Genomic DNA, 25,780 nt, shown 5'->3' on the forward strand with positions numbered 1-25,780 from the left:
TTTTAAATGCAATTTAAGAATAATAATTTTAAACTAGCCGTTTTGAGGCAAAGTAAAAAATGCGCTTAAATATATAAAATGCAAGGACAAAGTCTAGATGAAAGATGAGACTTTAAAAATAATTAATACACACCCTAGAATACACTACAAAGTAAAACTGGATATTATTAACGCCCAATTAAGCTTCGGTAAAGGTGTGGGTATAAGGGAAGTGTTACTTGCTTTTGGAGTTCTTGTTTAAAGATGCTTAGATATTATCCAAGACATTTGCGTCTACTTCATAGACTTCATCAAAGCCTTCGATAGGGTTAAACATGACAAACTGACGGAAATTTCCAGAACAAAAACTATAAAGAACGAGATATAACTTTAATATCAAACGTGAAATTGGTCAAAGACGTGAAAATTACAGGAGAAGTCAAATAGCAAAGAATATTTTCATATATAGGAGAGAGTGGGGGATCGACCACTCTCTCGATATCGACCGCCGTGCAAAATCGACTGGGTTTTAAATCTCATAAACTTGGCGCCATACGAGCGAAATGAAAAAACCGATCGGTCAAGAGATGGTCTCGAATGTACCTCATTTATACCGTTAGTATGGTAGCACCACTCATCCTGGATCCATGTTATCAGTTTTGCTTCTATATCTATTTTCTTTATTAAATATTTTCCAAATATAATAAATTTTACGTTTCATGGATACAGATGATATCTTGCCATAATTTGTATTAAATCTTACGTATGTTTAATCTATATTTTTAGTTTAAAAAAAATTGGGTGTACTGTCGTGAATATACATTAGAAAAACAGGACGTGCTTCATGGACGGATATTTCCATCAAACGAGCAATAAAGGCGGTGACAGAAGAAAAATTGTCAATTAGAAGTGCTGCTAAAACATTTGAAGTCAACATTTTATAATATTTGTTATAAAAGGTTAGTTAGAACGTGTTCTATATTTTCGTGTTATTAACATTGTTCTTTTATTTAGATTATGCCACAATGGTTCTTTTTAGAACTACAATTTGTTTTTGAATGTTGAACCCATCTACTCGTTTCAAAAAATTTCAATAAATGACATTATGTTTTATTGTTTATAGCAATTAAAATATTCATAATAAACAATGTAATCCTACTACCCACAACCACCGACATAATTAATACAATAATTAATAAACTGTGCAGCATCACTTCATTTAACTTTACTTCACGAAACTAACGTTTCGAATAAAGAGTATATTATTTACATAGAAAGCATTGAAGAATCGAAAAATTGCACAAAAATAGCATTTCCGCCAGTGGAGTAGAATTTGAGAAGGGTCAACCTTTCACTATCCCCTGTCGTACGCCTCTCGTTGTGGCCAGAAACGTTTATTTAACATAATTTAGTAGGGTGTATAGTACCTTCGCTTCCTGCCAAGTATAACAAAGATATGCCAAGTAGTTTTATAGTTCTAGGTACAAACAGTAAATTTTTGGCCAACAAGAATGTTGACTTATTTTTATTGAAGATGTACGTTCTGCCAGTGTGGTATGTGCCGATGTATATTTTGTGCTCCCTCTAACCCTTTTATATCTATATAATATGCAATTGCAAGTTATTTAATGTCAGGTCCTTCACAATACGTCTTGTTAGTTTCAGAGCTATCCACTGAATCCCTCAACATTTCTTTTCTTCGGTAATTCCATTATTTTCATTAAATATTAATAAAACTAATGATAATCTTATCATTATTGAAGTTAAAGTTGATTTCATGTAATCGAATAAACTATCTTACAATAATTTAATAATAAAAGTAAGAATTTTGTCATGAAATCTTATATGTGGGATAAGAATAATATTTGGAACAACTTTCGCAAATAACTTTTTTCCGATATGATATCTCTAACGCGAAGCAAAATATCGAAAATTTACCTTGTTTGTGAATTCGCAGCACCCCGCGTTTAAAATTTTAATTTCAGTTGAGTATCTTAATAAATGTAAACCTTCAACCTGTATGACTATGCAAAACTTTAAATATGTTTTTATTTTGATAGACGAAATATAGGGCTTAAATGTCCTTAATCTCAAATGCGACACACTGTATATATAATAAGCACTTAATTAGTATTAATTCGTATATTTTGTGCAGATTGTATAATTCTTAAAAATAGTTTAAGAGATTTTTTTAATAAAGCTTACTGTTTTTTTTTCATTTCACTGTAATAATCAATAAAGTTTATTTAACAAAATATTAAAAGTAGTAGGTATTTCGTTGGCGGAAATTTTCTAGACCTTGAATCTTGATTAACCCTTGTCACCCCTGTAAAGGAAAGGACTGCATGTTTATATAATACTTGAAGGGTCGACTTAAAATTATCCTCCGACCTAATTGTTGTCCTCCTCAGTACCTCTCGTAACCGGAAGTCATATAAAAAAGAACAAATAGACGAAAGCAAAAGCAAACGTGTGATCAAATTTCGAGAGAAAAAAACCAGGAAGACACCCGTTTAACACGCGCTGGTTGCTATTGGCTACCTTTTGAATAAGGGTAGAAATCTTATACAGCGAAAGGGATGATGTTCATAAAAATGTACATGTAAAACGTGCGAGGTCGCGCACGCGTTCAGCTTTTACATAATATCGATGGAGATATGGGGCGGGTTACGGTTTACGCTTGCGCCCCTTTAAAATACCCCTTTACATCTGCATACGTTAAAAAATAAGAATGGCGACGGCCACCGAACGGCCAATACAAAACAGAAACAGGAACTTCTTTGTTGGATCTTTTCCGGAAAATATAATCAGGAGACAAATCGACAGAAGATTGACATTTTAATACAGAATGTTCGAAAAATAAGTAATTTTTCTGTTTAAATTTTTTCTGTTAAGTTTTTTCTGTAAAACTGTATTGGTGTATAGATTGGAAAAATATCTCTTTTATAAGAGTGAATCTATTAATATGTATACATACAAAGTATCTCAAAATTAATTGCTTTGCTTTTGGTATTTGATTTAGTGAGCTATTTTTTCAAATTTCAGGTTCTTTTGGTTTATTAACTGTATCCATCTTCTTTATATTCGTACCCTGTTTGTTTATTGTGCGAGCTTCAATTTCCAATAATTCTCTAGGCATTATTTCTTCTGTAGTTGCTTTCCTGAGTCATATCAACCTTTGATCTTTGGCTATCGTTGAAGAGATATTATATTTGGTTGTCTGTAGTAATAAAAAAAAAGAAAAACAAGAATAGACAAGGTATTTTTGCATTATTTTTAGTTCTTCCCAATATGCCACTATATTTTAAACGTCCATAAATACGTTTATCTGGCGACATTTTACACGTGGAATTAAATACCAATTAGTACAGTTGATAATGCAGGAAAAAAATAGGGACAAGAGCTGCACAGGAAGGATAGATATGTCTTAGTTAAGAAAATAATTCCAATAGTTTCATCCAGCTGTCCCAGCAGCTACTTTAAAGTTAAAATTGCATGATAATAGCCAACCTTTGAAACTCAGAGTACTCTGGTGGTCTTATTTTTGCTTCTTTAGATATTTTTTCGACCTTATAATCTTATTTAGGCTCTTTTACTGGATTTAACCTCAGAATTAAATAAAAAAAAATACAATGGAACATACATCATCTTCTCGAATTGTTAATACCTCTATTAGTATTAAAACTATTGGACGAAAGAACTGCTCATATATCTGCTCTTGATGTTACTTAGGATCTTATTTTTATTTGCTATCACTCATATATCTAGATAAAATTTACTTCACGAATAATATTAAATTATTATTTTCATTAAAAAGATGTACATTTATATTATAACTTACAAACAAGAAATTTCCTACAGAAGATGAGTGAAAAAAGGAGTCTTTTATATGTGGAAAAAGAGTCTACTGGTAATTTATTTAATCCTGAATATACTGTTATTAGAACGTAAGCTGCTATGTGCTGTATAAATTTTGACTTACATGATTAATAGCGTACATCTTTATAAAATAGGCAACTTAATTAAGCAGATGCGACAAGTTCCACCCTAACATTTCAATTTGCATTATCTCTTTGAGAAAAATCCGAAAAACAGTTACCGTTAATGTTGGGACACCTTGTAAAATATCATTTTCTTGAAAACACATCAAAATTGACAAAACTGTAATAAAATCTGATATACCAGTGTATTTTAACCACGGTGCGCTCGCCATTTATTGGTTTCTGCGTGACGAATTCACCAATTATTAGACAAACCTTTTACTATAAATTTCATTATAGCCATTGGTCAATTGTTTTATTGTATGTCGTCACAATATTACAACGTTATTTGATATTATAAATAATACAGGGTTGAAGGAAAAGTTAAAATAATCAAAATGTAGATTTATTGATAAACATATTCAACGACGAAAAAAAATATGAATTTAGTTTGATTTACATTAAAAAAGTGAGTTAATACACTTAAAATACAAAAGTATATATGCATTGTAGAAGTATTATACATCATGCTCAATGATCAATGAGCTTATTAAATACAATATTTTTTTAAAAAGTAATAAGAATCGAGCATAATCGATTTGTAATATGCAGTAAGTGATAAAAAATTAAATCTGCTTCATTCAATTATTTTTAAATGTATAAGTAGCTATTTCTGAGCCTTAACACATTTCAATAAAATACGCCTTTCAAAAATAAAAGTTCCAAGACTTTTGCAATTGTCTTGTAGGTCCACCTATACTTATTTTTATAGTCCATTCGCTCAGCTTGGAAATATTTTTAGTCCAGGTAGGATCTGTTTTGAAATAGACATTTTCCATAAGAGTATTTTTTGCTGGAATCACTTTACGATATAAGCATAATAATTACGTTTGCATAATAATTTTGAAATTCAGGGTCTGCAAAAAAAATTATTATGGGCTCAAAATAATTTTTTAAAAAAATTCCGTAAGCTCTTCTAGTTAACCAATTTTAAATTTTTTAAGTGCGTTTGATAGCCTTTTTTTGTCACATATTATGTAAAATTGAAAAACTAAAATTTGTCCTTCCATAATTTTTTTTTTTTGAGTTTTTTGGATTTTTCGACTTTTTTTAGATTTTGTTAAATAAAACATTAAGCACAAGCTTTGCGACTGACACATATCGTCATTATTAATACAAGGTACCTCCTAAAGTGATTCTAGTTTAAAAATAGACTCCTATGGAAATTATTCATTATGATTTACTTTTCGACAGATCCCGTCTGGACTATTTGACAGATTTATTGTCGCAAACATACAATACAAAAATTCCTATCTCTTACTATTAATAGCTCAAATAAACTTACTGTTGTAGAATTATTTCATTGAAAAAAGAAGAAAAATCATAAATTTTGGGAGTGTGTATTCATTTATTTTCATTTCATTTAAAATAATCTCTTTCATTTTAAATAAAAACTATGAACAACTATAAAATTTCGGAAATAAACTTTTATTTTAATTGATGCTGTTTTATTTTATTAATAAACTTCATGTGAATACTGAGCACTTTTGCTTGGAAAAATGTATCCAACGTAGCAAAAATAATTACAAAATTAACTAAACAGTTGAGACTGGAGTCAACAAACCGAGTATAGCAATATCTCCGTTATAAATAAATATAAATTTACGTTCGGCGACATATATATATACCCAGCGTTATCATCAGCGTTAAGTTTTAACGTTAAGGTTATGTTGAGAAAAATGCCCTCTAGTATTCCGAGCACGATAGACTGCATATACACATATTTAGTTATATGACATACTCAATCTTCAAATTACCAGTCATCCACACAAAAACTAACTTTGTATATGGTGAAATTAGTATTGCTAATTCTAGTATGCTAACTGGAAGAACTTATATGTGGCAGATCTGTTAAAGTACCGAATTTACCTGTATAATTGTTAATAAAAGATATCCGATAAGAATTGGTATGATATAATTATGAATTTTGGTTTTTCACACCGTGAAATAACATCTTAAGAATAGGTCATTGTATATATTTACATAAACTTTGTGAAATTTTGATGCCATCTTTGTAGTAGTATGTAACTCTCTTTTATAGACCTAGACATATCGTTTGTTTTTTATTCTGTTTCTCTCTTATTACAAATTATTTTCCCAATATTTTTTGTTGTTTCTATATATATTACTATAATTTAATATTTTAAAATTGTAAAATTTATTCGATGCCTATTGGCACATGTAGGATATTCCTCACGAATTATTTTGATATTTTTTTTATTCTTAAAAACAGCAATATTGCAGAGGACGGTGATTGATACTACGAATTTTTAGCTTTATCACTGTGCTTATACCTACTTACAGACAGCCTCCTTGTTTATTCTTAACTAATTTTCGCTCATTAAATTGAATGCTGCATTGAATGTTGATGGTTGTGAAGAGATTATTCCAGAGCACCATTTTCTCTATAGTAAAATGCTAGGACGACGATCCCGAAAGTAGCGCCATGACATAGATGTCTATCTAGTCTAACTTTTTCGTGTCCAAGCGCAATCACTTCATTTGTTCGGTCCAGAATCAGACGCAGTTTATTGCCTTGGTATTGGTCTTCCACGGGTTGAAAAGAGCATTGTTTACACTGGAGTATGTGTTTCTTGTCCTGTCTTTCACCTACATGCATAAGGTGTCATTTTTATCGAACTCTCCCAAATCTTGCTCTGTTGGTCTTCACAGCAGCCACACTCGATCTTATTTGGTTCAGTATAGCCCATGTGCTCCATTCGCAGTTTAACCCAGTCGGTGTGTTTGGTTTCGGATCATACAATTCTGGAGGTTCCACGGGAACGCCACTGTGAAAACCTTTCCTGGATTTCAGCCACAGGTCATCATGGGAGTGCTCTTCTGCACCAAACATACATGAAATGTCTAAATATTTACAAAAATTATTATACTTTCATATATATCTGTCCTACTCTGCTAGTTCAAGTAGCATAGTACAAATTATCCACCTTTCTTAGTATATTGCATAGACGCAAGAAAAATCGCGATGTCAAAAAATAACGAAATAAGGCTTAAAGTCTGATTAAGCGCGTTTTAGCGCACATAAAAACAATAATAAAATAAAAATTAAACAAAATATTTTTAAAGTAGTGTTCGCATTGCATTATCTAGTCCAAGTTCAGATTTATATTGGACAAACATGTAGACACTTAAGCAATATATAGCGGTACACAAAAAGAGAAAAGATTCTTTATCCGCTCTTTAGTTTGTAGGAGTTGTACCAAAGAAGTTAATATAAAAAAATAAAAATAAATATTAAAATAAAAGTCTTTAAGTAAAAAAAAACGAATACAAACATTGATCTTTTTTTATTTTGTTTATTCCCAATTTTGTTCCAAGAGTAAATAAAAAAATATTTAATTTCAGTCTAGGTAATAGCAGTCGAGTGATTTTCATTTTTATCTTAAAAAGTTACACTTTTATTATCTTTAATTACTACAGATTCTCAGAAATAGTGCCCATGTTTAAATTTGTCCATCCAAAATGGCAAACAGTACGGCCACCGTATATTTTTTATTTCAACATTCAGAAGTACAAGTGCACCAAATCCCGGCACGTATGTTTAACATTCGAGTTCAGCGAAGCGAAAAGTGTAAACAGTGTTCCCAACAGGACAACGTGTCCTTCCTGGTCTCCCCTATATATCATCTAACCAACATTTCAGTCCGGTCTACAAATGCATCAGAACAAAAAAGAAGGCCGCAATTTACTTAGGGCCATGCCGCCGAATCAAATTGTGAGTCTTCAAAAGAAGTGTCTGACCCTTTACACAACAAAAAATAAAATTAGATTAACCCTTAAGCGTGTTCGTTTTAAAAGGTAAGTTGGGAGGGATTAACCTGTCTTCTCCATTAATTTAGCCCATTTTCTATATTATTTGTATACCTACATTTGCTATTTTATGTCTTTTTGTCTTGCTATATCTTCTTATATTATATATCTTTCGCCTTATTTTTCCTACTACTTCTCCTACTACTACTATTTTATTGCAGTTTACTTTCTAATGTTGTGTCGAAAGTTATTTTTGTTTTGTTGGTTTTTATGTTAATTCTACATAATGTTTTGTCCACTTCTGTACATTTTTAGTAGTTTTTTATTGTTTTAGTCTTTTTATTCTTTCTTTAGTTTTTAAATTTTTTTAGTTTTTTAGTTATTCAGTTTTTCATATGATATAATTATGTGTGATTTATACTGCTAAAAATGAGATAGCACAATGACATCATTCGCTTTTGTTAATTATAATTTATTTCTTACATTTTTTACTAACTCAATATGTATTCTCATCTACTTCTGTGTCATATGTCAATAACACAAAAGGGATACCAGAACAATTACTAAGTTCTAATGAATGAAGGAGATGAACAACAAATTCGAAACAAAGGATATACTGAGTACTATGAAGATACTGTGAAGAAAATTCCACGGAAAAATTACGTAGTCTATTAGGTTGGGGGTTGAGGCGATGGATAATTAATATAACCTTCAGAAAAATAACACTTACTAATAATTTTAATCCAGATCTAATAATACATTTGGGAATATAGAATTTAGAGGTAACTAATAACATACGTAAACTTATAGCAAAAGAAATAGAAAACGATGTCAAAAGAACCGTAACCTTAGAGAAAAATAAATTGTAGGATAGAAAATTAATACTTTATATGGAAAAAAAGACACACAGAAGCTTAAACATTTAGCCGAAAGTGGAAACAGACCAAGAATGGATGTATCATCATGAAAATTTGCTATTAAACGAAAGAGAAGAATATACGACGCCACCTGAAGACCACCTTCCACATTCAAAGAAAAAGAACTCGTTATCTAGAATATCGTTAAAAGTTATGTCGTCAAAACATAACAGAACAATAGGTTCTGAAGTTACATATGCCAACCTGCCACAATTTGGCACCAAGAGATATACCATTTGACCACAAAAATTGTTATTATATATGTATCAATGCTTGTCTATGTATTCACAAATAATAAAAAGGGGCATACTTACTATATAATGATTGTGAAAGGTCAATGAAATAATAAAAGAACAAATACACTATCTGTATACTAAGTACAATTCATTTCAATTTTATCTATAAGTATGTGTGCTGTACAGTAAACAATGGCGGCAAGACGCCAAGAGGACAATTTGGGCAGTGAAATGACCCAAATTGTCGCTTATAGCTACTAACATGCTAAATAGAGCACATAGAATAGATGAAAAAATCCAACAAGATCCTGCAAATATGCATGACTCAATCCCATGAGTCACGAGCTGAAAGAAATCAACGACGATTTGAACAAAGACAAACGCGCCGGTTCTTAGTTAACATACCCAGAGCAAAAGACCGACAACGCCAACAAATACATCGAGTATTTACATCCAATTACTTCCTTCGTCTAGCATGCTAGGATGCACCAGATATTGAATAATATTGCGCTCATTTTAAAGTGACAATTGATGCTATGGACAAGAAATATCCTCATTGTATCCATTATCAGAATGTTAAAATATTCCAATCTATATACTAGCAATCTATATCTTTGTTAATGTGGTATATTTCGAGAAATAGTCTTTTTATATAGTTCTTTTCTAGCATCTAATAAATTAAATATGTGGCCGGTTGTGTTGGAATGGTCTGCTACTGCACAAGAATTTTTCTCTGTTTTGCAATCACTTTTGTGTGCGTTATTCTTTGTTTTAACCACTGAGATGTTTGGCCTATGTACTGCCCTATGTTGGTAAATGAGAACTTTTATTTAGAAGCGATGTCTGTTCTTTAAGCTTTAAGAATAAACTGTAATTGGATATGCTGTTTTGGTTTTAGGAATTCCACTCAGCAGCTTAATTATATTGTTAGTTAAGCCATTTACGTAAGGTATCTTTTTGTAAATATCGGACTCTGTTGGTATGTTATCACATTGCCCGTCATATGTCTGAGTTGTAGATTAGTTGTTTAAGATTATTATTAGGATATGCGTTATTCAGAAATATGTTTTATAATGTTTATAAATTCTTTTGTATGAAAATATATGTAGGGTGTGATAAAAGGAACGTGACGGACGAATATTTACCGAATTAAACATCGGATCAAAAACTGAAAAATACATGTTCAATATTTTTCAAAAATCTGTCGAAGGACACCAAACACGACCGTCAGTCATACACTCTAGAGCGGGGAACTATGAAATCTAAAATGGGAACCTCCATATATGGTAACTAAATACGAATAAGCTAGGGACAAAAAAATCTTAAATGCTTTTAGAAGACATCTATAATTTTCTGTAATAAAGCTGATATCAACTATTAGGTATGGTCTTCTCTTCGTACTTATAACTTATCTTATAATATGTTACATATGTACTTTGGAGGTTGTCATCAGAAACATTGATTTGGACCTTGCTTACCAGAAGTCATCAGTACGATGTATGAAAAATTTCACGAATATTAAAAGTAATTTTAAAAAAAGGATATCTAACGAAGTTTTTCGTAACATTTTTTATTGTGTAGATTTTCACCAAATCAAATTGCGAATCTTCAAAAGAAATTCATCCCTTCTACCCGCCGAGGAAAATGCCCCTATTTTCTACTGCCAACGCTTTTATTTAACCCCGTTTTATCTCCTGGCAAATCACATAGCCGTTGGATGTTAAATCTTGACTACTAACTTTCAGGAAATTGAAGATTAAAGATCGAATGGACTTTTAGAGCACCGGCTTTATTAAGGGCCTTCACAGATATATGTTTATTTCGTATACATACATTGTATTTGCCTAATTTATTAGCGTATTTTATTATTTGCCATTCTCTTTAAGATTTGTTATTAAATTTATTTTTCTTAAAATTGCTGTCGAATTTATTTCTCATTTAATTATCCGACACAAAAAAACTTATATATAATAAGAACAAAATTTAATTTTATATTTTTTCTTCTGCTTTTTAATTGCTCTTATTTTCAAGTAGTTTTTCTCGATATATATTGTAACGTTTAAAATTCCATTCTATAATGCTCTTAGTCCAACAATCCATCATACTTCATTGATCGGTAAGTTGCTAATCATTATCCAATGTTTATGTAATAAGATCTAATGCACTACCAATCAATACAACCAATTGTCTTATTCTCAATGTTTCCTCTGATTTTTTATTGTTAAAAGCCCTTTTGTGTTCTACTATACGTTTGTTAAATATTTAACCAGTTTGACCGATGTAAATTTTTGGGCAGTCACTCTATGTAGGTTTGTATACACCACTGTTTAACTGCTTTTTCTGTTGTTTCTTCTTGTTTTTAATATATTTACTTAAGTTGTTGTTTATCCTGAAATCTAATGTTATTCCCTCTTTTTTCATGTGTTTGGCTATTTTTGTTGATATCCTGTCTGTGTATGTAATCGAGCAGAAGATACTGGGCTTTTTATATAAATGTGGAAAGACTAATTTCAGGGCTTTCTTATGCTTCTTCAATACTAACTTACATACTAAGCCGATAAAGAATATATAAAAAACTCATGATGTATGTATTCTTTTTGTCTTATGTTCCATTAAGTTTTACTTAATAAATACAACAATAAAGTTCCCGGTTCCATAAGTCAATTGCAAGATATCCGCCTGCTCCGCATAACTTTCATAATACACAAACATATGTTTTTCTCCGAATTCTTAGTACTAACAAAAAATCAATTCCAAATCAAACATTCATATTTCCTAAATACTTTCTACCTTAGTTTTTAATTCCAATCCGATTATTGTCTGAGCACCCGTACAATAAATTACGGTTAACATACTTAATCTATCGGTCTGGTGTATTAACATCTTATCTATCGGTGTATTAACATCGTATGGATATAAATAAGGTAGATCTAAACAAAGTATAACCAAATAATCGCTCGTGGATCAACCGAGAACATGGCATAACTACGACATTACTGTAGATTGATTAGATGAACATAAACCACTCACATACATATACACACACATACACAAAAATATACACAAATACACTATCACTTATTTGGTTCCAACTCGTGGGACCAAATGGATAGCAAGAATAAAACAAAAGGAGATCATTCAGAAATAAGCACATCATCTGATCTTATTAACATTTTTTTCCAACTTGCTTCTAATAAGTAAAACAATATTATTATGAAATGGAATTATGATGGACCAAACTGATGAAAATATATATAGATTGACATATATTTTAAAATCTGTTTTTTGATTTTATTAAATATTATTAAAATTAATATTTGAAATAATAAACAACAGTGAAAATCCCGAATGAACGCCGACCTATCCTTTCCAATCATAAAAGCATAGTGTTTATGCGATTTCGAGGTTGAAGACCCAGAATAGTAACAACGTTGTGGCTGTTCCTGAATCGAAGCTGAGTTGATGAGGTAGACATCATCGGGATGGAAAAGAGACGGAGGGGATATTGATTAGTGCGTCCCTAGTTAGCGCTCACCCCTCATTTCTCTCTTCGTAAATGAACGCCAAAATCAACTTAGATTAAGCTGCAGACACGTTCCTACTTCTATCGATAACTTTTGTCTTGATATTTACTTAGAAAACTATTTTAAAATTATAAAAATATTTCCTAAAACAAAATATTCTAAGATAAGTAAAAATTGTATTATTTTATTAATAACAGCGGTTCACACAAATAATTTTCAATAACAATAATTTTACAAAAAAATTTAATAATTAAATGTAAATAATTGTTACACTAATATAATACAAATGTACTAAAAAATTTTACATATTGTATAGTTAAATTTTTTTAAGAGACGATGTTTGTAGTCTTGCAGTACTTTTCTGCATTTTATTTTATTTACAACTAGATACTTACCTACGGGAAATCAACTGTAACATACAAAAAACTATTTCTCAACCAAAATCTATATTAACAAAATCCACCTGATATCGAAGAATAACAGAATATCTCCCCTCTGTAATAATGATGCTGGCGTTGTATTACTTTTTTACTGCAATAGAATGCTGAGGCGAGCGTCACGGAACTAGCGCAACAAAATGGCACCGTCACGGGTAGCGTCATAGAATAGCGGTTCTTGCCAGCGATTCACTACTCTCGATCAATTCGTTTCCAGTCATCGTTTATTAACTCGAAACAGGTTTAAATTAAAGACTGCAGGAATAATAACTAACAAAATATAGAATTAAATGAGAAGTAAAAAATTAAAAGAATATCTTTCACTAAGAGATTCAATTCCTAACGATTGTCAAAATTTAATAAAAGTGATAAATGTCGTCCAATTAATAACAACATTGACTCATCAGTTTAAACTTTTATTCTCGTGTTAAAATATTTTCATATAAATACAATTATTATTTTTAAATATATTATTTAGTTTATAAAATAATTAAATTTACTATCAAATGATATTTGTTTATATTTTATTATTAATATTTGGTCTGAATTTGACAGGTTTGTCATAAGTAAACAACGTATGCTTTGTTAATACGTTAATAGGTGGCGTTAGGAGCAAACATAATAATTTATTGAATTTGTTTAAAATATAAATAAGAAATAAGTAACAAAATTACTTTATTTAATTATAATAATTATATTATTTATATATATATATATATATATATATATATATACAGCCTACTGTTCCACTTTTTTACGATTTTATACAACAGACAGCAGATGATATTTGGCGATGATTTTGTATTTCCAAGATAATTAAGAAATAAGGTCTGATTCTAAACCAAGTGAAAATAAACCTTATAGAGTTGAGAGGGATAGTCACAGAAGAAAGTAAATAGATAATGCTGAGCCAGAGGTGACGAAGAAAGGGAAACATATAAAATACTAAGAAGGACAGCAGAACAGTGGGGTCATCATACGCATATTTGACAGCAAAATATGTGCATTCGGCAACCAAACTCCGTACACAGGGAATTAATAATAATAATTCGACTCACAGTATGGCATATATGTGAGATGTGGACCATAAAAAATAAATTGGAAAGACAGAAAGAGATTTGTAAGAGGAAAATGCAGAATACGAAGTGACCCAAATGTGAAGCAAATATAATATATTCTACACAAAATAATAGAGAGAATTAAAGCGGTGGATCAGGTGGTTATGAAAATGATGAATGACAAAAAAATATGTGCTCTAAGAATATTACTTACAGGAGGAGAAACAGGAAAGAAATAAAAAGGATGGCCAAGAATGTGATACGTAAACGAAGTCCAGAGACATCAAAGAAATAGCAGAGTCTGAGAAACAAATTTTGGACCAAAAAAAAATGGAAAAACTGATCAAAACCTAGAAGCTCGTGGTCTCTGTGACTTGTAGCTATTTAAATATATTTATTTCTAATCTATCATTATTTAATCACCGAATATTAGTCTTAGTGTTTCCGCAATTTCGTGCTATAAGTTTTGAAAATTAGGCTCCTACAATGAAAATTCCACAGTGACCGGTTAATGAAAGTGATAAATGTGATGGATTCGACCGTTATTTGATAGAAGGAATGATAGCTAAGTCTTTATCTTGAATGTGAAGAATTTTAAATTAGTCAGTAAAAGAACAATTATGATCTAGAAGGTGAAGTGCGTAAGTGGAATCTGTTTTTCTATTATTGAAAGCCCTGTTGTGTTCTCGTATCCGTTTGTTAAAGATTACAGCCGTTTGACCGATGTCAGTTTTTGGGAGGTCGCCACATGTAATTTTTATACACCACTGTGTAAGTGTTTTTTCTCTTGGCTCTTGTTGTTCTTTATATATTTGCTTAAGTTGTTATTTGTTATTATTTTTGTCTTCTTAAAATTTAGTTTTAGACCATACTTGTAACACATTTCTAGAACATTCTGCATCCCCCTTTGAAACCCCAGTGCACATCTGCCAGCAATACGGTATCGTCTGCTGCATATCTAATATTGTTTATAAGTTGACCATTTACTGCAATACCAACTTTTGATTCATCGAAAGCTTCCCTAAAGATGTTTTCAAGATGTTAAATAATGCTGGTGACATTGACATGCAGTTCATTTTTGAATCGCATTGTTGCTTTTTGTTGTAGATATAAGAATGTTGATTCCTGCCTGAATTTAAATGATTTGGTTTCAATTATGTGTTATAGCATGTGTCTTAGAATGAAATGAAATATTTAATTCTGTTTGTGCGGATTAAAGAACATCAATTAATCCCGAAAGTGCCAAAGATGTAACATATGATAATAAATATCATTTTAAACTAAAAATCTGAGTTTCCCTTAAGCTGTAATCATTCCATATCCTTGTAATTGTGCTACCGTAACTTCAGTTCTTATTTAAATAATCAAAGAAACCCAAAATACGCGTACAATTTTTCCGTAATTATGTAATTATAACATGAAAAAGAATCTCATCATAATATTTAAGCGGTAGCTTTTTCTGGTTGTTGTTTTGGTGATTATAGCTTGTGTATATGTGTTTTTTAACATAAGTACTTATAAATGAATTATGTTATCATGAGAAATAAAAAGCTCATAATTATCTTTATGTTAAAGATATAGTTAGAAATATTCCCACAGAATACATGATTCGAACTAAAACAATTAGCAACAAATAAAACTGTATTTTTCAGTTTGTGCTTGATTGTTAATGTATTTGATGTTCATTTTTACTACTGTTGATTAAATGGTTTTAATGCATAAATCTTCGCTAAATCAACTCCACTGGCGTTAGTTAAATAATTTTCATAGATTACTCATCGAGGAACTTCCATGACGATAGTTTCTTTATTTTTATAAATTCTTTAACCATTTTTTTTTCTATATAAGAGTGATCCCATATTTATGACAAAAACGATTCTTTATTAGGGTGCCAAATACGTCTTCAATCTTTTTTGTATCCTAAATTGTTCTCTATTATTGCTGTTTCTTTTTGAAAATCTTGCCATTTTTCTTGTTTTAGCAGTAATTTATGTTGATGTAAGATTTATTACATCAACAAAAATTACTGCCAAAACAAGAAAACATAATTTCTCTTATAGTCCGTTGGCACAGCTTTGACATATTCATTGTCTAAAACATCATCATCATCCAGCCTTCTGCGTCCAAAGTTGAACATAGACATCCCCTAATTTGTTCCAGTTCTGTCGATCATCAGCTTACTGCAGCCAATTCCCAGTGATTCTTTTGACGTCTTCTTCCCATAATGTAGGTGATCTCTACTCATCCTCTTCTACTGTCTGCTTGTGGTCTCCACACCGTAATTTTTGGGTCCACCACCCGTTATTAATTTTAGCTACATGGCCCGTCCAGTTCTATTTCAGACATGCTATGCGCTTTATGACATCTGTGACGCATGTCCTTCTTATTTTTTCGTTTCTAACCCTGTGTCAGAGAGTTGGTCCAAGTAGCGAGCGTTCCATTCTTCTTTGGGCTACAAACATATAACACAAAAATTCCTACCGCTTACTCTTAATTGATCAAATATTTACTGCTGCAGACTTTAGCTGCTGCTAATAACTTTCCATTTATAAATATTGGCTATCGGTACGAGTGTTTGGTTGTATAGTAATTTACAGCCACTGTCAGTAGGTCAAAATTTAACCAAGCAAAAAATTACCAAATTTACTAGACAGTTGGGACTTGGATTGGGAAACCTATAACACCATATTTATCAGAGTTTGAAGTCTTCTATAGTTTTGCATGTCGTCAATATACCTATAAGTTGTTTATAGACCTAATTTTGATTGAAACTTTAGCTAACATTTTTAGCATAGATTGATATGCTAGAGTAAACGTTAAACAGTATGGGTGAGGAAATCCAATTCTGTTTCCCGTTTTCTTTATCTGAATGGCCTCTAATACAAAGTCTCTTTAATTATCTTAGCTTGTAACAAAGTAACTACCCTTAGAAAGTTGGGAGTCTATTGTTTAAGCCTTTGTCTAGCTCAGTTTATATATACATAATACATATTTATTATACAGAAATTACATAAAATTTTAATATTAATAAAAAAATAAAGCAAATCCTGTCTAGAGCCGTACATAAAATTTAAAAATGATACTTATGGCATTGTTATTGCATATATTGTTGGCTTCATGCAGGTGACTGGATGTTAGGTTTCATACAGTTGGATGGATTGTAATAATTTCAAGGAGCTGTTGAGTTTTTTGTAGCAGTGTCCTTGCTACTGCAGTTTACTCCCTATGTGGTACTACATCTTTCGGGAAGTCCTGATCTAAAAAAGCGGACATAAATTTAAATTATGAAATGAAGAAAACCATTTCCATCTCCATTATGTAGAAGGTTTTGGAAGTGAAGCTGACATGACAATGTAGTTGACAACTGACAAATATATTTTGTCGCTTGGAGTTGGTTACAGACATCATAGAGATTTTATATATGTATATGGCGTAGAATAGACTGGAAAAGAATATGGGAATTATACAAAGAGTTGACCGCCAACTATTTGTAGAAGAAAAATAGTAAAATAAAACAGAAAGTCTAAAAATGAATAAAATCAACAGAAATTCAAATTGAATAATTATTTAAAGAAAAATATGAAGCATGTAACTTTTATAACGTTACATGATAATTGATGTTAAATTACAGTGAAATGTGTAACAACATTCACAACAGGGGTCAACAAAGAAGGGTGATTTCACGCATCCTTGTCGCATGCCTTTTATTTTTATGGCCTTTTTTCATACACCATTTAATTTCAACTTTTTTTTTGCTTTATCTAGTTCACTCATGACATTAAGATCTTATGCGATCATCTTATGGGGAACAGTACTATCAAACAAATAACTGGATTGACGAGAAAATTTCTTTATTTAAATCCTTTGATTGCTATGTTTTAATAATAATAAAATAAAAACTAGTTTACTAAATGTTCGAACATTTGAACAATATTTTTAATAATTGCTTAATATTGGTATTTTTTACTTTAATATATGCATAATTTATCATCATGGCATCTACACTCCTGATGGAGCGATTGCTGTCCTCTTTGGGTTCTTCCGATTCATTTGTCGCGGGGAATCAGTCCGCATTAACTTTTTGTTTTCTCCAAAATGTTTCTTCACTTTTTCCTCTTTTTACATATATATTTCAATACTCTATCTCTTATATTCCTAAGGTCCTCTATTATCTGGTTCTCCCATCTCGTTTTAGGTTTTCCTAGTGATATATCTATAACTGTTCTTTAGTTGGTGATTTTCTTTTGACTACTTCTGGATCCCTCCTTTCTAGATGCCCTATCCCTATCTGAGTCTTGGTGATTTGATAAACCTGACGATGTCTTCTCCTTTCAAAGTTCTCTTATTTTTTGGTTTATCAAATTTCTAAATTGACCGTAATCTAAGTTTAGACGGCCTGCTATTCTTCGCATGAAGATTCTTGTCTGTATGATCCTTTATCTTTCTGTATCAAGTACATTACTTCAACACCATATCTGATTACTGGTCTAATTGTTGCTGTGTAAATTTTCAATTTTAGTTTTTTTGTTTTTTGATGAGCTTCTTATCTTTTAGAAAGTTATAGTCTTCTTCTTATGGTGCCGTGCACCTATAGTGCGTTGGCGAATTATCTTAAGGTCAGACGTCTGTCTTTTGCGGCATGCAAAAGTTCGCCAGTGTTAGTTACGCCTGTCAAGTTCTTTATATTTCGCAGCCACGACATTTGTTTGCGACCTACTCCTCTCTTGCCCTCAATCTTTCCTTGGATAATTAGTTGAGGGATTGCGTATTTTTCCCCTCTCAGGATGTGGCCCAGGTATCCAATCTTTCGTGCCTTGATCAAGCTGAGCAATTCTCTCTCAGTATTTGCTCTTCTTAGGACTTCCTCGTTTCTCACCCTATCTGTCCATGGTATGCGGAACATTCTTCGCAAGGTCCACATTTCGAAGGCTTCCAACTTGTTAATGGAAGATATTTTCAACGTCCATGTCTCCATGCCGTATAACAATATGGACCATACATAGCACTATGTTATAGTATTTCCAGTAATTTCGGTTTCCTGCCAGAATTCGTTCATTGAATATCGTACTTCTGTCATTAGTTCCATTAACTGAGATCCCTAGGTACTTAAAGTATTCTATCTGTTCAAACTCATATTCTCCAATTTTTATCTCTGTCGTAATAACTCTTTTCCTGGAGCATATTAGGTATTTAGTTTTATTTTGGTTTATTGCCACACCTCTTGGATGCTTCCTTGCATAACTTCGCGAATTATTTCTTTAAATTGTTTAGATTATACTAATACATAAAATATACTGTCAATTAATAAGACTCTAATATGCAACTAGATATTAATTTATTTATTTTGTCCACAGGAAAATTATGGCTTAATGAACCAGATATGACATGGAGGCAAGAAGTGCCTCTTCCATCCAGCCAAGAATCAAAAATTGCCCTTCAAACTCGACTAGGTATCTCTCCAAGTAAGTATAGCTTATCTAATTGAAGCTCTTTTTTGCATATTTTGAAAATTGTAAGTTTTTAAATATCAAACGGTAATTTCCTGGCTTCAAAATTTACGAAAGTGGTATAACACGACTACCACTGAACTGTTCCGCGCTGCAATAAACAAAGTAAAGATAGCCGTGATGATCGGAACGGATAGGCACTTTAAGAAGAAGAAACGGTAATTATACATTTAATATCGAGTAAACATTTTTCTCTTACATGTCTATAGTATTTCACACAAAAGTACAGTAGATCCACACAAAAATTTGCTAATTGCACAACAATGGTGCAATTGTAATATGGAAGGTACGGAAGGAAAAGTTTACAAGACAAGCATATTTTCCGACATAGTCTAAACTTCTCGACATGTCTTTCTGATTTTTTAGTAATATTAAAATCCCAGAAGCTTAATTGGCGAAATTATTAAGATTTCGTGCAGATAACAGACTGACCTTGAAAATTTACATAAAGGCGGAAACGTAAAGAACTGGGCATTCAAATTAAGAAAATGTGCTGGTTGCTAGGAAGAAATATTTGCGTCTCAGTTGACCATATCAATTCCTATCCTATTTTGAAGTTTTGGTTTGGTTTGTTATCGTTTATGTTATCGTTTATGTTATCGCATGCATCTAGTCTGTACTCAGGACACATCGCTTGCATTAGAAGAAAAATATCTATGTGTATCTGCTCTGACAATCCGACAGCTATAAAGGTCCTGGAAATGCCCAGTTAGCTACAAGCTAGTTTTGTAATGGAAAAGAGTTCTAGCTACCACTACATTAACGAAGAAAGTGAACTTGCTATGGGTACCAGTGCATTAGGTTTTAAGACTCTTGGACTAGTATTGGAGGTATGAGATAGTTTAGGTTCTATACAGTGAAGACTTTTAAGAGTATCGCAACTTAACTTCTACTTAACCGTAGAAGATGCTCTTGTAAGATAGCTAACTTAAGGTGCCTTCTATGTGATAGAAGGCACCTTAATGTGCCTTCTCATTAGAGAAGTAAACTTTTTACCGTAACCTCTGTAGATAACCAGCACTGGCCTATCTCATGAGACAAGACTTCGGCGTGTATTCAAGCAATTCAAGTAAAGATGTCTTTAAAACTGTAGAATGGACCAATTCTAAGAAATCTGTTTCTGAAGCGCTTAGAAATAGGACCTATTCCGAGTCAACCACACATCATACACTAACATCTCAATCATATCAATTTTTAAAGCTATTGTATGCAATCTCGTTAGTTTTCTTCCTGAAATTTCTTCTTAAAATCCGTCTTTTTGTTTAACTCGATTATTTCGCTATTCGTCACAATATAAATGATCATTATTTATTATTTTTGTGGAAAAAATCGTCCAGCTTCTGCTTTTCAAAAAAGACAATGTAAACCCATTTTAATTCTTGTCATGTTTTTGTTAGCTTGTTATAATTTCGATGATGCTGCAAAAATCAGAGCATGCTAGAAAAGGCAGGGGTGATTCAGCGAAAATGGGGTTACTAATAATCTGTCAGTGGCCTCCAACCTGCGAATAATAAATAAATAGACAACGACTTCGCTTATAGAATAGGAAACCAATATTTATACTTAATTTTTTGTATCAAAGTATAAGAGTAGAGACAAAACATTGTTTTTTAGTTTGTTGATTTAGAGCAATAAAAAAAATTCAGATAACTATATCCCATAAGACGTCAAAAACAAATAAAAATCGTATTAGATGTCAACATGAATAACACAAATATTAATAAAAAGGAATGAGTGCTATTCTACCGGTCGAACAAAGTGAAAGAAAATATAGAAATATCGTTAAAACAAAAGCAGTCCTAACCATCGGAGAATCGTCAAATAGGGTCAAGAATATCTAAAGGTCCAAACCTTTCAACTTCGTTATAATTCGATTTAAATAAGAGAAAGTGTCCTACTTGAAGGAGGTGGAGAAGAGGAGGGCTCTACACACTACAAGAGCACCCCAGAAGGGCAATCTGAAATGGAGGGACAAATAGAGTGGAGTAAAGGACGTGAGAATTCGATAAAGATTGACTGAATTATGTAGCTCCTTCTTCTTTACGATTTTTTTAAACGAGAATGTTCTAAAAGTTCTATATTGATTTTTATTATTACATTTTACAATACACTTGTATTTAAATTAGTAAAATTCGTTAGTAAGGTTCCTAAATCGTGTACAAATAGTTCGTGTGAATTTTTTGTCAGCAAGTAAAAATACCAAATTTTAATATAAATTATTACTAATCACTGGATTTTAAGACAAAAAGAACTGTTTAAATAAATAAATAGGACAAACAGACAAACAAGCTAAGAAGTTTAATATTAAAATTGATCAAAATAAACTAAAATTAAATTAATAAAGTCATAGATACCCATTGGTAAGCTATATTTAAAATATGTAAAGTCGGGTCATTGAAATAACACTAGCGTTTACTTCAACGAATAAATGAAAATAATACGTTTTCTCAACAACTCCATTTCACAACTTTACAGCTCATAAAATACAAATAAATAAATGACTTTGTTTTTCAAGTAAAATTAAGTTTCAAGGTTAAATAGAAGTAAATAAAATATTGACGCAGTAATAACACTCGATTAGGAAGAGGATCATAGGAATTGATATAAATTATGGTTTATTTGCAATGCTACTAGACATTTGTATATATAGTAGAAACTATGCAACCATTTATTACCTAGCGAACTCTAATTAAAGCAGTTGATTTAATATTAGTTGAACAAGCTGAACATGACAGTTTGGGCTAATTTGATATAAAGAAGGGTATGTTCTGTATACATATACATATAAAGAGATACCTACCAATTTTTTAATCCATGTCAAACTTCTAAAGAGTGTAAACATGAAATATAATTGTATAATGTAATGTTTATAAAATAAAGTGCTTATTGAAAATGGCAAATAGCCAAAACCATATGTTGGTTATCGTTTCGGCTATTTGCCATTTGAAATATGCCATATGAAAATATATGAAACACTATGATATGTTGGCCGTACATTCGCCATTTGTCCCCATGGCAGGGATGCTTTGGTATATATATTGAATCAATTCCGTCTGAATGTTATACATCCTAGACCTATTTCTATACAAAGAAAAACCAATCTCAAGGTTTTCATCACACTGTTTATCGAAAACCCACCCATACCAATGGTTACTTGCATACCAACTCTCATCATCCATCTTCACAAATTAATTCAGTCATTAATAGCCTTGTCTCCAGATCAATACGCCTTTGCGATTATGCAAGTAGATCCGCTGAGCTCTCCAGTTTAAAACAAGCGCTCACGGTTACCGCCAAAATTACATTAATAGGAGCATCCAGAGACATCAAACTCGACCCAAAGACTCAGACCCTCATCATAGGAAAGCTTTTCTTCCTTACATCAAAAGTGTCATTGACAAAATCGACGAAATTCTTAAATCAAGAGTAATAAAAACAATATTTACCTCCCAACAATAACTTTCATCTCTTGTCCGATCAATTAAAAACAACATTCCAAATGAACAACTCGAAGTTTATGAAATTACTTGCCCAGCTGCCCCTGATCTTATATAGGCTAAACAAATTGTAGAATCCAAAATAGGGTTTATGAACATTTCATTGCTGTTCGCAATTCTGATTCGATTTCAGTTCTAGGTCAACACCATCTTCATGCTGGCTCCAAAATTGATTTTGAAAATTACAGAACCATAGCCCCCATCCGCTTCTATAAACCAATAATTAACCGAAAAGTCATAGAAACTGAAAAAAAAGGCCAAATTGTCTCAATAAAAGAGATGACGACATAGGGTTACCTTCGACGTGGAGAGCGCTCATAAAGAAAATATCTTCCACTCCGCTCGCCAATGCTTCAATTACTTCATGAAGCTATCGACCGATAAGAAATTTGACTCAAATGTGTAATAAGAAAAAAAGATGCATCGGAGAAAAGCGGACTGGAAATAAATTCTGAGAATACAATTAAGGCTATATAACCGTAGTGAAACAAGTAGTAACTTTTGTCAGTGAAATTTGTTTTTTAACAAAGTAATAGAGTAGAACTGGATATATGAAAGCGTAAAATCTTAAGGTGGATTTGGGACCAAAAAAAATTACAAATGATGTTTGGAAAAGAAGAACTAACGATGAATTATATAAGTCCTAACGAGAAACGAGAACCCAAAATTGCAAGATGTATTAGAGCTCAAAAAGAATAAGATTGTTTTGACATGTTTTTGGATCTCATTTGACAAAGCACAGACGATAAGATAATAAAAAGTTTTAAACAAGAGCTTACTAAGAAAAGGTCAGTAATAAAGGAAAAGGAAGACCAAGAAGTAGTTGTCTATAATATATGTCTATGTAACTTTGATATATCTAAAAATCCTTGAAATAAAAAAATGGATAATTAAATATAATATATGTTATAATAATATGATACTCTAATATTTTCAATTTATGTTCTTTTCTCTTAACAAGAGGATTTTCAATTTTCTATTCCATTCTATCATATTGTATTGATAGCATATTTTATCTATTTTATCTCAAGATCAGTGGGTACCAGATGTTCTTTTAAATTTATCCATTAGCTGTCTTCTAATGAAAATTACATATGTTGCTGATATGTTTTGTATAAATCCAAACTGATTTTCTGATATTTTTGTTTTTTATGTATCTGCCTATCAATTAGTCTCCCTCATATTAGTTCTCATGGTGTAACTCAGTAATAATTTTTACTATAGATATTTTTATTTTCATTTTAGAATAATTTGAAAATGGTAAAATTCCAATTTTAAAATCAAAATAAATCTTAAAATTTAATTTTCATTACAATAAATTGTTGTAAATGTTTTGATTCCATATAAAATAATAATTTAACTTAAACATGGAACAAGGAAACTGTTTTTTCACTACCTTCACTTTTGTACATTTGTAAAGCGTATTTTGTAACACAAAACCCCACAATGCAATATTTTGTGTCAAATAAATAATGTGAGTTTACTTTTACACCCTGTATTTTATAGTGTGCTATCATGACATTTTTTGTATATCGAAAATGAAGAAACGTAAAAAATTGTTTTATATGACTAAGTCATCTCAGTTATTGAAGTGCATATTCATCCTACCGAATGTCTCCTTTCTCGATATACATCTATTTTATGGAATATATAACCTGCTGTAGCAATATATCAAACAGGGCCTATCATTTCAAGGTGGCACATTCCTTGCCAGCTGATGGTCATTTTCCATAGAGGCAGGACCTCGTAGGACTTTGAAGGACTTCGATATATCCTCGATCCCTAAAGACCGCCGACACGGTTATATATTACCAGAACGAAAAGGACCTTATGGTCGCCAGCGAATATTGATGTAAAACATGTTTATATGAAGGTACATACACGATGACGAATTTTATTTCCTATAAATTTTGAGTAATGTAATACTCGAACTGGAATCCTGTGATAAACCTGAAATGAAGTTGTATTCATTTTTTAAAGATATGTTAACTTATTAATGGTTTCAGTTATATTAAATATTAATATCTTTTATTTAAGACTACCTTAAGATTTAAATATAAAAGTTTATATTTTATAAAATTAAGAAGGGATAATTCCCAGGAGTTGGCTGTATACCATATAGTTATGTCAAAGTAAAACACTTCTGTTGTAATTAGTACATTTAATTAAGAAATAAATTTAAAAATCCAAAAGGATCAAGTTCAAAACGTTTTGGGACTAATCAGCCCATCTTCAGTGAACTTTGTAGTACTTGCAAAATAACCTCAAAACCAAACAGTGGTTAGGTTTAATTGGATTAAACCATACTTGAAATTGTTAAATTATCTGGCAATATGCTGATGTACTTAGATTGAATACAGGGAATATTTCCATACTCGAAAGAGTTTTCTACATCCGAACTGTAGGAATGTTAAATGCCAACTGAGTTCTAGTGATATCAGTTTTCTTTCTAGTGATATGGTCTATTGTCCATACACTTCCACGACTTCGTTATTTGTCTTTATTAGCTAAATATGTTCCTCCAATTTCTCTGCAAAAATCCTTCTTAATATTTTTGAGTCTTTGAATCTATTTCTCCAGTCTAACTTCATATTTATCGGAAATTATTGGCTCAATTACATATAAAATAGACAATCACGTAACCAGAGTATATACTATTTTCATTACTTTTCTAGTTTTTGCTTTAATAATATTAACAGCGTTTTAGCGTATATTTGGTAGTAGATAGAACCGGCAGTGCATATTTTGCTTTCTTTTAAAAAGTACTTCTTTTTCTTCTTCTTCTTGTTCTGTTTATTCGTTTTATGTACACAT

The 25,780-nt window shown here is 31.3% G+C and overlaps 1 protein-coding gene across 2 annotated transcripts in view; it reads left to right on the forward strand.

Annotated features, from left to right (window-relative positions):
• LOC140447939 (uncharacterized) overlaps positions 1–25,780 on the forward strand; it is a 270,677-nt gene that overhangs the window by 142,934 nt on the left and 101,963 nt on the right. For both annotated transcript variants that reach the window (XM_072540881.1, XM_072540880.1), the window contains exon 3: positions 19,317–19,424. In XM_072540881.1, coding sequence (XP_072396982.1) covers positions 19,317–19,424 — 108 coding nt within the window. The remainder of the gene's footprint in view (positions 1–19,316; positions 19,425–25,780) is intronic.

This window comes from Diabrotica undecimpunctata, chromosome 8 (genome assembly GCF_040954645.1).
Source record: "Diabrotica undecimpunctata isolate CICGRU chromosome 8, icDiaUnde3, whole genome shotgun sequence".
Lineage (NCBI taxonomy): Eukaryota > Metazoa > Arthropoda > Insecta > Coleoptera > Chrysomelidae > Diabrotica > Diabrotica undecimpunctata.